This window comes from Typopeltis vanoorti, chromosome 17, assembly GCF_054136105.1.
Source record: "Typopeltis vanoorti isolate ZY-2024b chromosome 17, IOZ_Tvanoo_1.0, whole genome shotgun sequence".
Lineage (NCBI taxonomy): Eukaryota > Metazoa > Arthropoda > Arachnida > Uropygi > Thelyphonidae > Typopeltis > Typopeltis vanoorti.
The window spans coordinates 31051952-31069247 of NC_143565.1; the positions used below are offsets into that span (position 1 = coordinate 31051952).

At 35.0% G+C, this 17296-nt stretch overlaps 1 protein-coding gene across 4 annotated transcripts in view; it reads left to right on the plus strand.

Annotated features, from left to right (window-relative positions):
* Window positions 1–17296, plus strand: part of l(2)gl (LLGL domain-containing protein l(2)gl) — a 437582-nt gene that overhangs the window by 313211 nt on the left and 107075 nt on the right. For all 4 annotated transcript variants that reach the window (XM_090407678.1, XM_090407677.1, XM_090407680.1 and 1 more), the window contains exon 17: window positions 6614–6786. In XM_090407678.1, coding sequence (XP_090263804.1) covers window positions 6614–6786 — 173 coding nt within the window. The remainder of the gene's footprint in view (window positions 1–6613; window positions 6787–17296) is intronic.

Consider the following 17296-nt stretch of genomic DNA (forward strand, 5'->3'; position numbering starts at 1 on the left):
GTTGGATACATAATATGGTAAACGAGATGCATGTCTGCCATCTCAGCATTTGTAAAACAACGCATGTTCTTCGTACTACGTCGAAAGTTTGAATGAGGAAGCCCCAATTTCTCATCTGGAGCAGTTGGCGAACAGAAACCTATCACTTTCGGTTGGTGTTTCTGGTCATGCTTTCCTATGTGAATATGGTTGATTTTGATGTTCTCTATCTCCCCCTCAAAGTTTGTACGTGGAATTTTGAACCACCCTGTATAATCATCAGCCATTGTTGATCCACTGCTGGATGAAGGCCTTTCCAAAATTGTCTGTCCATGGCTCTCCTTTCCTATGTCACTCCTGCAAATCTGATATTAATCCACAGTGATTTAGGTCGACGTCTTGGTCATTTTTCCTCTCATGGAATCCAATCCAGTACTTCTTTTGTCCATCGTTGATCTTGTCTTCAGGCAATATGCCCAGCCCATTCCCACGTCAGATGTTTCACTCTTCCTATGATGTCAGACACTCTGGTTTGGTTTCTTATCCATGTATTCCTTTTATGATCCAGTCTTGTGATACCAAGCATATTTCTTTCCATACTAAATTGTGTTATTCTTAATTTTTGAATTTCCTTTGCATTTAGTGTCCATGTTTCACAGCCACATGTCAATATAGGAAGAATATATTGGTTAAAAACTTTTCTTTTCAGGCATAATGGTAGTTGGCTTTCGAATATTGAATGTAATTTTCCAAATGCTTTCCACCCAAGCATTGTACATCTTTTAATTTCTTCCATGATATTTTGTTCCATTGATATCTGTTTTCCTAAGTATATGTAATGATCTACTTGTTTAATTTCATCATTGTTGATTTTTATTATTTCTGATTGGACATAGCTATTGAACTTAACTTGGGTCTTCTTTAGTCCAGCTGTTTTGTTCTTGGATAAGAGTCTGTAATTCATGAGCAGTTGAAGTAAAGATAACTATGTCACGTGCAAAGTGTAAATGGCTTAAATATCTTCCATTTATCTTCAGACCTTTCCTTTTCCCAATCAAGAAGTTTGAATATTTCTTCTAGGCATGCTGTGAATAATTTCAGAGATATTGTCTCACCCTGTGACATAATAGCTCTGTATTTCTACAGTAGAGATTTTTCCATTGAGATGAATTACTGCTGTGGCATTGGTGTATGCTGATTTGATGGTCCTGATGTTTGGCTCCTCCACTTGTTGGTTTCATAATGCTTTAAGTATTATCCAAGTTTTTAGTGAATCAAAGGCTTTCTCATAATCAATAAAACCAAGACATAATGGTAACTGATTTTCATTACACCATTCAGTAATCTGTTGTACAACTTTAATATGGTCCATTGTACTAAAGCCAATTTGAAAGCTTGCATGTTCTTTTGGTTGTGCTAGGTCCAGAGTCGTGTGAAGCTGATGATCTAAGACTTGTAAATACTTTGGAAACCACTGATAGTAGACTGATGGGTCAGTAGTTTGCCAAGTCTTCTACCTCACCTTTTTTATGTAGCAGAATTAGGGTAGCTTTCTTCCATGTTCTTGGAACATCATTTTTCTTCAGGCATAAAGTAAATAGTTTTGCTAAGAGTTTGTAGATCATTTGCTACCTGCTTTTAGAAGTTCAGCTATAACCCCATCCACACCTGCAGCTTTTCCATTTTGCAAGCTTTGGATGCTTCACATAGATTCTTCTGGTAGAATCTGTAGTATCTCAGCTATTTCATAGTCTGTTGTCTGCTTGCTAAATGAAGAAGACAGCAAGTTGTCTTCTTCATTTAATTCATCATCCTGATATAATACTGAGTAAAATTCTTCAATTTTTTTGCAATAGCATATCCATCTCTGGTTATGGTCTCATCTTGTAGTTTGACAGCAACCATCTGTTTATTGCTCTTTGGCTTTTTTGAGGCTACAGTTGTTTTCAATTGTTTGTTGTATGAATTTACAATTGAATTTTCTTATATCTTCTGTGATACGTTTTCTGATCGTTTTGCACAATTTAGTTTTATTCTGTAGGTTATTTTATTGTTTCATTTCTCTTTGTTTCTTCAGAAATTTTGTCATTATTATTATTATTATTACCCAAGACCTCACGGAGTCAAAGACTCATCTATGGAGGTCCTTTTATCACACACACAGCTCATCATACCATGCTTTGAACACATTCAAACTCCCTGCAGATACCACACTCTCAGGCAAAGCATTCCAATCATTTACAACTCTGCATGAAAAAACCTGCCTCTCACTTCTCTACTCACATCTTCTTTATACAGTTTCCAGGGATGACCTCTGGTTCTCCCCTGATCTCCCACTATTTTCTATAGAACTTCTCCAGCATTGATCCTATAACAACCCCTTACCAACTTGTAGGTCTCTATCATATCTTCCCTCTTCCTCCTGGCCACCAGACTCTGCAAATTGCATCTTCTCAATCTTTTCTCATACTCAACATTCCAGAGGTCAGAAACTACCTTAGTCAGTCGCCTTTGGACCCTTTCCAACATCTCTTCATCCTTCTGAAAACCAGGTGACCAAATCTGGGCACAATAAGTCCATGTGTGGGCCTAGTCAAAACCTTATACAACGGAACAAGAATCTCCCTACTTCTACACGTCAGTGTCCTCTGCATCATTCCCAGAAGCCTTTGTGTTGTTTTCACAATTTTGGCTATGTGTCCCCTAAATTTCAGATCCTTATCCACTATCACTCCCAGATCTCTTATTTCTTCCACCTCCAACAATGTATCCTCACCAAGAATAAATTCTGCATCCCATGTTTGTTTTCCAAATTTTAAAACCTTACATTTTGCAACATTGAACTCACATCCCCATTTCCATGCCCAATCACTCAATTTATTCAAATTTTCCTGCAAGGTCACAACATCCTCACTACTCTTCATGGTTCGTCCCAACTTTGCATCATCTGCAAACAACTGAATATCTCCATCCAAATCTTCACCTATATCATTAACATACAAGTCAAACAGTAATGGCCCTAAAACAGACCCCTGAGGCACTCCACTAGTGACTTTCCTTTTCCTGGATATCGCACTCCCATACACAACTTGTTGATACCTATCAGATAGCCAGTCTCCAATTCAATGTACTAATCTAATATCCAACCCCATCTACTCTAGTTTGACTGTCAACTTATCATGAGGTACTCTATCAAAAACCTTTGCAAAATCCAAGTATGTCACTGTGTATCCTGCTCCTCTGTCCAAGGAGGCAGTCACTTTATTGCAATAAGTAAGTAGATTACTAAAACATGACCTCCCTTTAGTAAATCCATGCTGTCCATCAAAGATAATACCATTGTTGTCAACCCAACTCTGGATCCTAGTTCTCACAAGCTTCTCCAACAACTTAACCACAACACCTGACACACAGATAGGCCTATAGTTTAATGCTTGAGTTCGATCACCTCCTTTATGAAGTGGCACAATCTTGCCCTCCTTCCACTCCTTAGGGACTTGACAGCGTGCAAGACTCGTTTTAAAAAAATATGTCAAGACAGGTGTCTTGTTTCTGTTCTGTGGTACTAGCTATTTCAAGTGAGCATTGTAAAAAGTTTTGGATAATAATGTCATTACTTTATGATGGATCAGCATTGTCATCTATAATAAGGTTATTAAATCTATTGTTTAGTTCATGTTGGAATATATCATTTTTTTTTAATTTAAGTTTGTGTACATCTGTGTTTTGCTTTGATCATAGAAACATTTTCTTCTTTCTTTTTGGTAGTTTATTTGAATCTTACCGCGTACCATACATTGGTCACTTCCAATGTTGAAGGTGTTTATAACAGAGCAGTCTTGAAAGACGTTTTTCTTATTGTTGAGGATAAAGTCAGTTTCACTGGTTTTGCCATTTGGACTTTTCTATGTCCACTTCCTATGTGTTTTTTTCTTGCAAAAAAGGATTCATGATGTACAGGTTTTCTTTTTCTGCAAATTCTATTAACCTTGCTCCTGATTCGTCTCTCATGACATATCCAAAATTTTCTACTGAGCTTTCATCTGATTGTTGTATACCAATTCTAGCATTAAAGTCTTCCATTACAATTCTGAAATGATGTTATCCTTTATTGTAAAGTTGGGATACATCATGATAGAAGGTTTCAATTTCTTCTTCAATATGACTTACTGTTTGCATAGACTTGCTATTCGATCAAATATATCGTCAAATTCTCAAATGTTGTTCTTCAATTTTTTTGTTAATCATGAATCCAAATCTACCGATTCTTTCCTTATCTTGGCCTCTATAATACATTATGTATCTGTTTTTTAATTGAAGAATTTCTTCACCATTACGTCTATACACAATCCAAGAATGTCCCATTTTTGTCGCTTTAGCTCTTCAGTTAGTTTAGTTAGCCGTGTTTCACTGCTCAGAGTCCTACAGTTTAAAGTTTCAAGGTCTTGTTTCCAATGGCAGCATAATCTGGTTACCTGGAGATTCTAGGCAGGGCAATCAGGGATACAGTACTTACAGAATGAATTGTATAGGCTGCATATGTGAGCAGATAATAATGGCTGTCAATTCCGTGTTGACATGTGCATAAGGCTTATGCACCTTGGCATGATAAAATTTCCAAAGGTATGTTATATTTGTGGGTTTATTCTAGGAGAAACTGTGATGAGGCTATGCTATATTCTTGGGTTTATGCTTGGAGAAACTGATGAGACTAGGAATCTTGGTGTTGTGGATGGTAGGAAGTTGAAGTTTATGGGTCATATAGCAAAAATTGCAAATACAATTCAGAGGATAAAATGTTGAAATGAATATTGATGTGTAAAGAGAAGGAAACAATTGTCTCTTTACAAAGCCTTGATAAGATTGCACTTGGGCTTCTATACGCAGGTTTGTTCTGGATTTCAATGGAATAAAGAGGCTATGGAAGGGTTGCAAAGAAGAATTAGAGATGATATTGGGATTATATTGTAGAATGTAGATGTATCTCCTTCCATGTAATTTTTCATTACATGGAAGGAGATAAGGAGGCACTTGTGGAGGTTTGTGTTCAATTAAGAAAGGGGATGAGAACTAGATATTTCTCTCTCAGAGCAGTGAATGAATGGAATAGTTTCTTAAAATGGTGTGTTTAAGAGAGGTATGACAGCTGGCTTCACTGACATATAGCATCCCTATACGAGTCCTTGAGTCTCTGGAGGTATTTTTTTGACTCTTACCCATGAAGGATTGTAAACCTATACTGCATTATGACTTTAAATTTTTCAGGAAATAACAATGTATACTATAATATTAATTAAAAAACTTGAATCAATCAATACCTTCCTGTATTTCGCTAATGTTACATTGCCATCTTCTGAGAACATAAAACTATGATATGTGCACACAGGCACTAACAGCAAGCAAATGAGACTGAAGAAGGCAACTGAAGTTGATCCTGGAGTCCTAAAGCTGTCCCCTGGCAGGCTAAATTGAGTTGTCTCGACTGATGTTCTTAGGATGCAAGCTTCCCAAATTTGAGGCAGTCTCATGCACTCAAATTTGTTGCCGTTTGGGAAGTTTTTTAGAGCCGAGGCTGATTCCAGGAATAATCTTTCATACTTATATTTGTTGCAGTGTAGTAAAGTGGCTTTCTTCCAGCATATTCTGTGGTGGATATCTAGTGCATGGTCAGCAAGTCCTGAGTGGCTGTATTGGTGAGACCAGATGTAGTCTTTGTGTTTTGGATTTCCTGATATTAGCTGTCCTGCCTGTTTGTCTGTAGTAGGACAGTTTACAACTTCAAGGGACCTAGTATACTTCAGATAGGTCTACAGGAAGTGGCTATTCTTTGATGGAGCAGATAAGGGATGCCACTCTCTTATATGGTTTGTAACAGGTAGTGTTGTGTCCCAATTTATGATTATTATTCCATCTAGAGAAATTCTGCTTATCTTGATTCAACTTTTATCTATGTACGAGATATCACCCAAAATACAAATATTTTAGCTATTTCTCCCCTTAGTGTCCCTAATATTTATATTATACTGCACCTTTTGGGACATTTAGTTTGAGATATTAAATACAAAAACAAGGAGAAAGTACTAAAATATGTCTGAATGTGAAACAATTATTTTATTTTCTCTTCATGTTACACCATGATAACTGGGAATTCTACATTCTCAAGGTATCAGGGTGTAACAGTAGTCAAGTCATATTTGACTTGAGGTTAAATTTGACTGTAACAGGTAGTCAAGTCAAATATGACTTGACTACCTGTGGCATTTGCTGTAATATGTGTCTGCGGTAACCAGTTTTATTGGAACTAGCTTTGTCTTTTTCATAAATTAAGTCTGGTAATGAAATGCAGACAAGGTATGTAACTAGTATACTGTGAACATTAATCAAGGTTTTTCTGTAAATATGGAATATAGATGTATTGAATGCTGAAATCAGATAATTTTTTTATTTCAAATCACTTTGGATAATCAATTTTGTAAATGTGCTTGTTAACCTTTGCATATTTTAATCTCCAAATATCTTTTCCCCATCAGTTTTATTTTAATGCTTGATATAAGCATTTTTCATTCCTTTTGAAATTTAATGCATTGCATCATTCACACCCATTTCATTAAAATTGATTATTTTATTTATTCAGTCGTGAAACAGATTTAGATGCCCCCAGTTCTGGTAGAGAAGCACAGTCACCATCTGCGGTAGCCATTCATGAACCTAAACCTGTAGAGAGGCAAGTTGAATCACGTGCATTTGATGATTCTTTAGGCTCTATGGTCCGATGCCTGTATTTAGCTCAAAGTTTCATCATTAATAGTAAGTATGCTGATTGTTTGCTGTTAACATGTGTAAAATATTGATTTATGTTGTGAGAGGAAACTTAACTCTTGGTAACTTCATTAACCAAGGTTTTTTTTTTAACTCATTCTGTTAAAGCTTGAATGAAGGAGAAATTTATTGTACTACATTTCATTCAGATTTAACAAGTATCATAAATTCTCGGAGAAATACTTGTATATTGGTAAAGGTGAAATTGATTGTAAAATAACGATAAAATCCATGATTTAAAAAATTTCCTTGTGTAATATAATATTGACTGCGCGGTTAGCCTAGTGGCTTTGCACTTCACAACCATATGACTGGGGAAGGAGTGTCCTAGGTTTGATTCCCATTGACGACGTGAGGAGCTGAAGGATCTTCCTCAGCCATAGCCAAGTTAGCCGGTCTTGGGCATGGACAGCAGGATTTTTTTCTGCCAGTTTATCTGGTGTTTTTCATCCCGCAAGCAAGCAAACCAGCCCCGTGAACACACAGGGATACAGCCAGGAATACTTCGAGGCATAGGGGTGACCATTCTATCCTCATATTTCAGTTACGAAATCCAAGCATGCTCAGAGGGTTGTGGGCTTTAAAGGCCTATTAAAGCCATTGAGATAGAATATAATATTGAGAGTCTTTGTGAATACAACAGAGGTTGAAAATAGGTAAAAAAAAAAAAAAAAATGTTAGTATGCCAAAGCTTAGATCAAAGTTACAGAAGAGATAAGCGGATTAAAAATGTCCAGAGGCATTCACCTACGCAAGGTCTAAAGGGTGTGCGGGAGTTTCCCGTAGACACGCAAGGAGGAGCGACGGCACGGAGTGCAGCAGAATTAGGTGCCAAGTAAAAACAATGATGTAGTAGGGAGAATATCACAGCGGTGAATATATAGAGCTTGGCAACACCAACTCGAGGCTTTTTCCCATCTTGTTCCTGTGTTTCCTGGAGAAGGAAGTTTGAGTGCGGTTGAGAAGGACGATCTCCATAGGCAGCTATGCGGTTAGACAGAGATCCAGTGCTAGCATAGGCCTTGGTACAGCGGTATATTTAGCATAGACCGAGGTGATATGTAGAACCACGTGGACCGATCTCCGCAGACCAGCTTCGCTTACATCGAAAGAAGTGAATCGTGAATGTATTCGCTAGCCAGTCTTATCTGAAGGCAGTAAACCAGAGAAAGAAACAACGAACCGTAAGAATATAACAGATGATCGAAAGAGAAAGCCAGAGTGATCCTAATGTCCCGGTAATGTAAGAACTTTTTAAATCTTTTGTATATACAGGAATATTCGATTGTAACGAAGATAGGAACTGATAAGTTATTGGACTTTCAAAGTGTCATAGGACTTTAGCATCTGAACCACATATAGAATGTTTTAGTTCTGTGTATGAGGACTTGAAAGGTGTTGTGATTGAATATATAGTTTTGTTATAGTCAAATAGTTCCTGAGACCAAGATTTTGGTAAATGATTACCTATGAATGTTCAGTATTTAGAAGGAAATCATAATGTGTTTAGTATTAGATATTGCTTCATGTTGAGAAAGATTAAGAATGCCCAGGTTACACCTGCATGATTGAATTAGTTTAGTTAAGTAACTATCAGTAATTGTAGCTTATATTTTTTATGAATAAATCCTTTCTTGTCAACCTAATAACTTGCCTAATCTGTGTTCTCAATGCACCACTCATAAAGTAGAACCTGTGCGAATCAGAATTTTGGGGATAGCCATGACTGCAGTAAAATTAAGACACAAGTTTTTGGTGAAATTTGGAATAGTAATTGTGTGAATATTAAATATTGCACCATTCTGAGTGTTTCTCCCATACGATGAAGCTTCTCTAGTCTAATAATTTTGGATGGCTCAGCGTTAACAAATAAATTTTCTCAAAATTAGAAACGGGGTTAATACCAGAATTATAATAAGGGAATTGGCTCTAGCCTGAAGCAGTGTCTTTGTTAACAGTGCGGTGCACTATCATTCAATACGTTTATAGCAGCCAGCAGATGGAGAATTAATAAGACTTGTATGAGGAAGGAATTAATGAGACTTAAAAGAGAATTAAGAGAGACAAATGAATAAGTAAGGTAGATAGGTAAGGGAATATATCAACATCAACATATAAATTTTTACAATGGCACAGTTGACAGGATTTAATTAAAGTAATTAATAACAAATAGAAATAACGATATAGAACAGCATATTTTTACAATGACTCAACAGCATATTTTTACAATACTAAGTAATTCAAAAATGAATTTAATTTAAATGAAACTGAAACAATACTGCTATGTTTAATGCTTAACAAGGCTATTTTATTTAAAAATTAGTGTTGTTGCTTCTGGTATTTTCATTTATGGAAATAGATGTAATTTCATCTATTTCCATAAATGAAAATAGATGAAATTGCAATAATAATAATAACAATCAGAATGAAAGAAATAATGAGAATATCATAAATAGGCTTTATCTGTTGCAGGAAACTTTGCGATATTGCAGAAAAAATGCTTATTTCAGCAGATTTTGAGATCAATTTTCAGCTCACTTGAAGATTCAATGTTTGTAATTTGATTTAACTGATTTTTCTATATTGATTTTATTGAAATTGAATATGGAGTTCTTCAACCTTAGCCAAATACAGCAGTGTTCCATTGAGGATTGCCTTAAAATGTCATTTTTGCTTAAGGAGTGAGGAGGGTTTGCCATTAGTGAAAGATGGTTCACCATTTGTTCTGGAGGCCAGTTGTTTTAAATTAATATCTGGATAGTAATTGTGATGTAGTCACAGCAGCTGTGACGATACTGTATTTATCGTGGTTCATGGTTTAAGACTGGGGATGTGATTTAAGTATAGTGAAATTTACCAAACTCAACACAGATATCACTGATTCCATTTGAAACTATTCATAATACTGGTAATGAATTACTTTTCTTTTATTAATGTGAATTAGAATTAGGGAATTGTTATTTTGCATTTGCCATAGAATATTGAATATTAATTTTTTACGACTAAAATGAATACATTTTAGTTGTAAAATTTGAATATGTTCTTAGGCTTAAAAACCTATGTTGCTTAAGGGATATTCATGCTAGAGTATCCCTCTTTACAGTTTTACAGTGACACATATTATGTTGGCAAAGGTACTCTCAGTTGATAATGTGGTGATTTTTGATCAGGGCATAATGTTGTTAGGAATGTTAGTTTGCTTTTAATCATTTGTGTATAAACTGCTCTTAGAACTGTAATTATTTTAATCAAAAAGCACGCTGATTATTTTTATCTACATTTGCCCAACAATTTTTTTAATGTAAATCTCTCAATGAAAGGGTGCAAACCTATCATACTTTAGTACTGTTGATGGATAAAGGGTTAGATAACATGGAAAAAGAAAACTCTGTTCCAGAGATCAAGCATCAACTTGTTAGATGATTTTGTCTCCAGTAAGCAGCATAGTGGTATCACAGTGGTGTTGAAATTTGTCTACTTCCTAAAGATATTCACAATGGGATTCAAACCCAGAGCCATTTTAATGGCCTTACCTGTTTAGTAGACAGGCTGACATATGCTCCTGTTAGATTCATTTGGTCTTTTCTGTGAATGTAAAAGCTATCATGTACTAATATATGATAGCTTTTACACTCATTGATAATGTGGAAACCTTGTTCTAGATGTCAAACATCAACCTTTCTCAGGTGATCTTAGGTTCCAGTTCCCAAGATGCTATAGTGGGAATCAGTTATCAGTTGTTTAATGGAAACATGCATGTTAGATTTATTATTTTAAAATAAATGGTTTCACATGTGTAAAGGAAACTAGAATTTATTAAATACTCCTGTATATTTTGCTCAATGTAATATGAGCATCATTCATGGAGAAAACAGAAGAATTGGCTACAACATTTAAAATATGAACTCAAGAATGTGTCATACAGCTTGTATATACTCTGTGTCTTGGTCACAGCTGAAAAGGTAGGAGGGGGAGTTTCATTATTTAAGTTCCAGCGAAACAGGTATAGTTAAAAAAAATAAGTTTTAATAATGGAATACCATGAGCAGACATATAAATACAAAATTAATAATGGAAAAACCCATGTAAAAAGATTATTTAATAGTATAATTTTCGCCTGTGTGTCACAGGCATCTTCAGTACATTTTAAACTCAAATTAAACAATAACTGACAATTCCAAAAAGTGCCACCTAAGTAGCTGGTGTAAGATAACTTAAAAGGTCAATAAATTTCCTAACAAAAAAAGAAAAAAAAAAAAATGCACACACACACACAATAAAAAGTTAGGAAAGATTATCTTTTTTTTTTTTGTTAGGAAATTTATTTACCTTTTTAGTCTACTTAGGTGACGCTTTTTGGAATTGTCAGTTATTGTTTATTTTGAGCTTAAAATGTACCGAACATGCCTGTGACACACAGGCGGAAATTATACTATTAAATAATCTTTTTACATGAGTTTTTCTGTTATTAATTTTGTTAAAAAAAAATAAATGAACAGTTAATGGCAATTACTTCTCAAAATGTAGAGATAGGCATACAGTGTTCTCGATTAAGATAATGGCATAGGGCTTCACATGGCTCAAGAAGATAGACAATCAAATTTGCACCTATCGTAGGCAACATCTTTGTTTGATTCAGGGAACTCTGTGTCTAGTGTTTATGATGTTAGAAGCAATTCTGAACCTTTTGATTCCAGAAATTTTAATATAATCCTGATGTTTTAGGATTCCCATCTGAGCATAATGGTTAGTGTGTCCAAAGGAGCAAACTTGACAGAAACAGGATATTTGATAAACAAGGACAGAGGTGATAATTTATCCTTAATAGGTGGTAGGAAAGAAGATAACTTCCAGGCTGGTGTGTAAATGATATACAGATTATATATTAATAGAAATGGGGGATATTAAAGATCTAACCTTATTTCAGAGCTGAGTTAATGTAGTAACTTTGAAATTTTGGCTAGAGAGCTTATGAGAATACAATCATCTACATTGGAGTTGCCTTAGCTTGCACTGCTTAAGACGTGTGCTGCCTAGGTGTCTGTATTTTTGCCTTTTATTAGTGCATTTGATAAAGGTTTCACTGGCCTTGACAGCTCTTTTGAATTGGTTGGTTCTCTTCAGAGAGCAGGCATAAAGCTTAAGAGAGCAAAACCTCTCATTTAATATTTTTGCAAGAGGTTAAATCAACTCCAATGCCAAGGATTGTATTCTCTTAAGCTCTCTGGTCAGAATGTTAGTGTTTTGAAAGTTTCTACATATATTTGGCTGCAAAATAAGGTTGGATCTTTAATACATTAATGTTGTCTCTCTCTCTCTCTCTGTTGGGGGTGAAAGAAAACACTATCCCTAACAATTTTGTGCTTGTGTATTGACAAATACACCACATATTGTAACAGCTTTTCAATTGTAATGAAATCTATGTGAGGGGAGGAAACAAACTTTTTTTTAGGATATATTGAAAAAAAAGTAATTAAGGAGAATGCTATCTTTTTTGGTATATTTTAATTACTAAAGTTGTGAATATATGAACTCTCATTAATGAGCCATGTGAGAATGGGAAGTATAAGGACGAGAAAGAACAATTGTGAATAGAAATACTTTCATTACTGGCAAATGAATTATGAGGGTGGTCTGAAAAGTTCGCAGCCTCGACCACAAATGGAAACACTAGCGGCAAAAGTTTTTTTTTTCCTAAGTTGGTACATCTGTCATAAGCATCCATGTGAAATTGCAAGTCATATTATCAAGTAGTTTGTTTTATACAGTTTTTATTCTTTTTTTTTTTTTTTTTTTTTTTTTTTTTTTTTTTTTTTTTTTTTTACTCAATTTTTATCCATTTCAATTCCTTGACATGGATAAAAATTGAGTATCGTGCGGTTATAAAATTCTTTATAAAAGAAGGTTTAAAAGCAAAAGAAATTCATTCGAAGTTCATAAAAGTTTATAGACACTCTTCTCCTTCGGTTTCAACAATTAAGAAATGGGCTGCTGAGTTTAAATGTGGCTGTACCAGCTTTGAAGATGATCCATGTGAAGAACATCCAAAAAGTGTAACAACACCAGAAATCATTGATCAAGTGCACGATATAGTATTGGATGACCGGCAAGTCAAAGTGCGTGAAATTGCTGAGACTATAGGCATTTCAAAAGAACGTGTAGGATATATTTTGAATGAAGAATTGCATATGAAAAAACTTTGTGCAAGATGGGTGCTGCACTTGCATGAAAATCTCTAAAGAGTGCTTGGAGCATTTGAACAAGAACAAAACTGATTTCGTGTGTTGATTTATTACTATGGATGAGACTTGGATTCACCATTGCACACTAGAATCCAAATCGCAGTTAAAACAGTGGACAGACACCAGCTGTTCAGCACCAAAGAAGACAGCAGGAAAGGTCATGGCATCAGTGTTTGGGTGCTAAAGACATTTTGTTTATTAATTATCTTGAAAAGGTTAAAACAATACCCAGGGAATATTATTCCAATATTTTAACCAGACTAGACAAAAAAATTTCCGAGAAAAAACCCGGTTTGCAGAAGAAAAAATCATCTTTCATCAGGACAATGCATCTTCCCACAAAGGTGTTTTGGCAATGGGAAAATCTGCACTATGAATTGTTGGAACATCCACCCTATTCCTCAGATTTGGCTCTCCCTGACTTCTATTGATTCCTGAAAAAAAAAAAAAAAAAAAAAAAAAAAAAAAAAAAAAACCTCTTCCTCGCTTGTCACCGTTTTTCTTCAAATCAAGAGGTGATTGCAGCTGTAGAGGGGTATTTTGCAGATCTCACTGGGAACCACTCCAGGGATGCGATAATGGTGCTGGAGTATCGCTGGAATAAATGTATTAGTCTTAAGGGAGATTATGTTGAAAAATAAAAATAATTTTAAAACTATAAATTCGTTTTTTCATTGTTAGGCTGAAAACTTTTCAGACCACCCTCGTATTAATAATTAACAGTTGTGATATTATGTTCAATAAGTTGCTGGGTGGAACCAATAAAATGTGATCCTATATACTCTAGGCATAATGATGGTAAAATAAAAATAAATAAACTTATGAGGAAAGTGTAAGAGATTTGATTGCAAAATGTGAATAACTAACTAATATTCACATTTTGCAATCAAATCTAATTAAAATATAGAGAAGAGCTGATCCATGGAACTAATAAGGTTGATCAGATGATTCATCTAGGCTTGGCACAAATGTGTTGGTTGACAAAGTTGACAGAAACGGTGTATTTGATGAACACCAGACAAGGACAGAGGTGATAACTTATCCTTAATAGGTGGTAGGAAAGAAGATAACTTCCAGGCTGGTGTGTAGGTGGTGTATAGATTATATAGAAATGAGGGATATTAAAGATCTAACCTTATTTCACTGCTGAGTATATGTAGTAACTTGTTAAAGTTACTATATCATCATCTTGTAATTTTGTTGTTTGTTTGTGTATTTATTTCTATGTTTTATCTATATTATACTTGGTTTTCTAAGAGTATTCTTTTATTCAAGGATGTTCAGTATAAAATATAAAATTTTTACAAAGTATTTATATGCATAGATAATTTCTGATCATCAGAATTATCCATCCTTTTGCGAATCCTAAGGTTCATTACCTTTTTTTTCTCCTTTTTGTCAGCAGCTCTCTCTCTATCTCTTTAAATCAATAATAGACTTCTTGCATATGCTAGTAGTTTTTTGGAGATCAAATGGATGCAGTCCACTTCTTATAATATATAAAAGGATTCATTTTTATTCACAAATAGATGAATTTTTACTTGCATCTATTCTTTCTGAAAGCTGGAATAAACATGTTCCCATAACATGAAACACATTCTATTCTCAATAGAAATTATACTGCAGAAACAAGATAAACGAGTATTTTGTATTGTATCACTAAATACAGTACGCATTTACAGTCAGATGTTGAAAGTTTATTTTTCACTTGATTAGACTATAATAAATTTAGTTTAATCCTTTATCCAAGTGTGAGCAAACAAAGTTTGCGGTTGAAAGTATCTTCAGGACTGGGGTAAGGTAGTACAACACCGGGCAACTCGTTGCAAAGGTGGAGCAAGCTAACATCATTCCTATCTCAGTATCTCCCATAATGCAAAACACATCTTGCAGATAAGTATAATGTTATACATTAAGGGAAAGGCCACTACCCACATTAGTTCAGACTTTTATTGAGGTCTCTTAAGTGGGAGCCAGGCCCAAGTGGAGATACCAGGCAGAAGTATTAGCTAGGTCATCTCTACCTATAGGAGTTGCCAAACGGTGTGCCACCTTTTTATTAAATTACTCTGGATTTAGAGAAAGATGTTGAAAGTTTATTTTTCACTTGGTTAGACTATAATAAATTTAGTTTAATCCTTTATCCAAGTGTGAGCAAACAAAGTTTGTGCCTGAAAGTATCTTCAGGACTAGGGTAAGGTAGTACAACACAGGGCAACTCGTTGCAAAGGTGGAGCAAGCTAACATCACTCCTATCTCAGTATCTCCCATAATGCAAAACACATCTCCTTGCGGATATGTATAATGTTATGCATTAAGGGAAGAGCCACTACCCAGACTAGTTTCGACCTTTATTGAGGTCTCTTCAGTGGGAGCCAGGCCCAAGTGGAAATACCAGGCAGAAGCATTAGCAAGGTTTAAAGGATTAAACTAAATTTATTATAATCTAACCAAGTGAAAAATAAACTTTCAACATCTTTCTCTAAATCCAGAGTAATTTAATAAAAAGGTGGCACACCGTTTGGCAACTCCTATAGGTAGAGATGACCTTGCTAATGCTTCTGCCTGGTATCTCCACTTGGGCCTGGCTCCCACTGAAGAGACCTCAATAAAGGTCGAAACTAGTCTGAGTAGTGGCTCTTCCCTTAATGCATAACATTATACATATCTGCAAGGAGATGTGTTTTGCGTTATGGGAGATACTGAGATAGGAGTGATGTTAGCTTGCTCCACCTTTGCAACGATTTGCCCAGTGTTGTACTACCTTACCCCAGTCCTGATGATACTTTCAGACACAAACTTTGTTTGCTTACACTTGGATAAAGGATTAAAGTAAATTTATTATGCCATTTCCAGTCAGTTTATTTTTGTTACATTTATTTTTTCGTTAAAAATACATGTATTGCATGTAAAAGAGGACTATTCCATCTCATGTTGTTTGTTGTGATCACTTATACTTGACTTCACCTGAATGTTCTTTTTTTATAACTTCTCATCTGTCTGATATAAGCTTTACATAGATAAATGGAATCTTTTTATATGACAGATGTTTTTTCAAAAGGAATACTTTCTTTTGACAAATGCAGAAAATTTGGTAGGATGAGAAAAGGTTTAAAAGTAGACTTATTTTGGATATTGTACTATACATCTTGAAACCCTACCAATGTGGGATAAGGAAATGCCATCTTTGTGATCTATTTTTGCATATCGTATGAGTTAGTTTTTCTTGGAGAAGAATAATTTATTTATTTAGTAACCTCTTTAGAGCATTTATAGCTCATTTGGTTTAGATGAGCCCTTTGGTTGGAAAGACCAGTGTTCAAATCCTGTCTATGATGTATCTTTATCAGATAATCAAATGATGATTTAGTCTGTCTCATATGCAGGTTGGAAGTTCTTTTCCCCAGAAACTCAGGTTTTTCATATATCCAAACAGGCAAACTGGCAAAAAGAACATATGCAATATACAGACATAGGACACTGCTGGAATAAGGATTAACCACACTATTCTGTTGAATTTGGTTTTGAATGTCTGCATGGTGAAGTTCAGATCTATGTGTAACCATAAATCAGAGAGAGAGAGAGAGAGAGAGAGAGAGAGAGCCCTTTTGAAGTAGCCATTTGAAAGAATTTCTTGTATAGAAGATTGTAATACAATAATTTCCAATGTTGAGTATGAAAAGGAGCTTGTATTGGAGAGATAGCTTCTCATGTGAGTTGGCTTCCTGTAGACTTCTAATGATGTTCCTCTCCTTAGTTTTTAGAATGTTAAAAACAAAGTTTATCCTTTTCAATCTTGCTGCATAGGATGCCATAGGATAATGGTTGTTGAAGCAATTAGCATATTAATGTTTCTAAAGATAATATCCATATGTTGCCATTACACACACACACAGGAGGTGATAGTGGGTAGGCCATTTCTAAACTGTATTTCTGAAAATAACCTTCCCAATCAAAGCAAGATGATTGAAGGCTGTGTTGAAAAAAAATTTGCAGCATCAAATTATTTTGGTATTAATGGTGTCATTAATCAAGCTGACAAATTCTTCAGTTTGGAAAGCTTGATTACACCATATTTGAACTGGCCTAAATATCTCATAGATTCATTTGGATATATGTTTAACCTCTCAACAGAATGAACAGTTTATTTAATTTTATTTATTTATTGACCTAGTTTAGATGACCTAGTTCCACTTAGCTCTGCCACAGATGACCTCCAGCAGAACCTGGATAGGTTTGTAGCTGTTTGTGCAGAA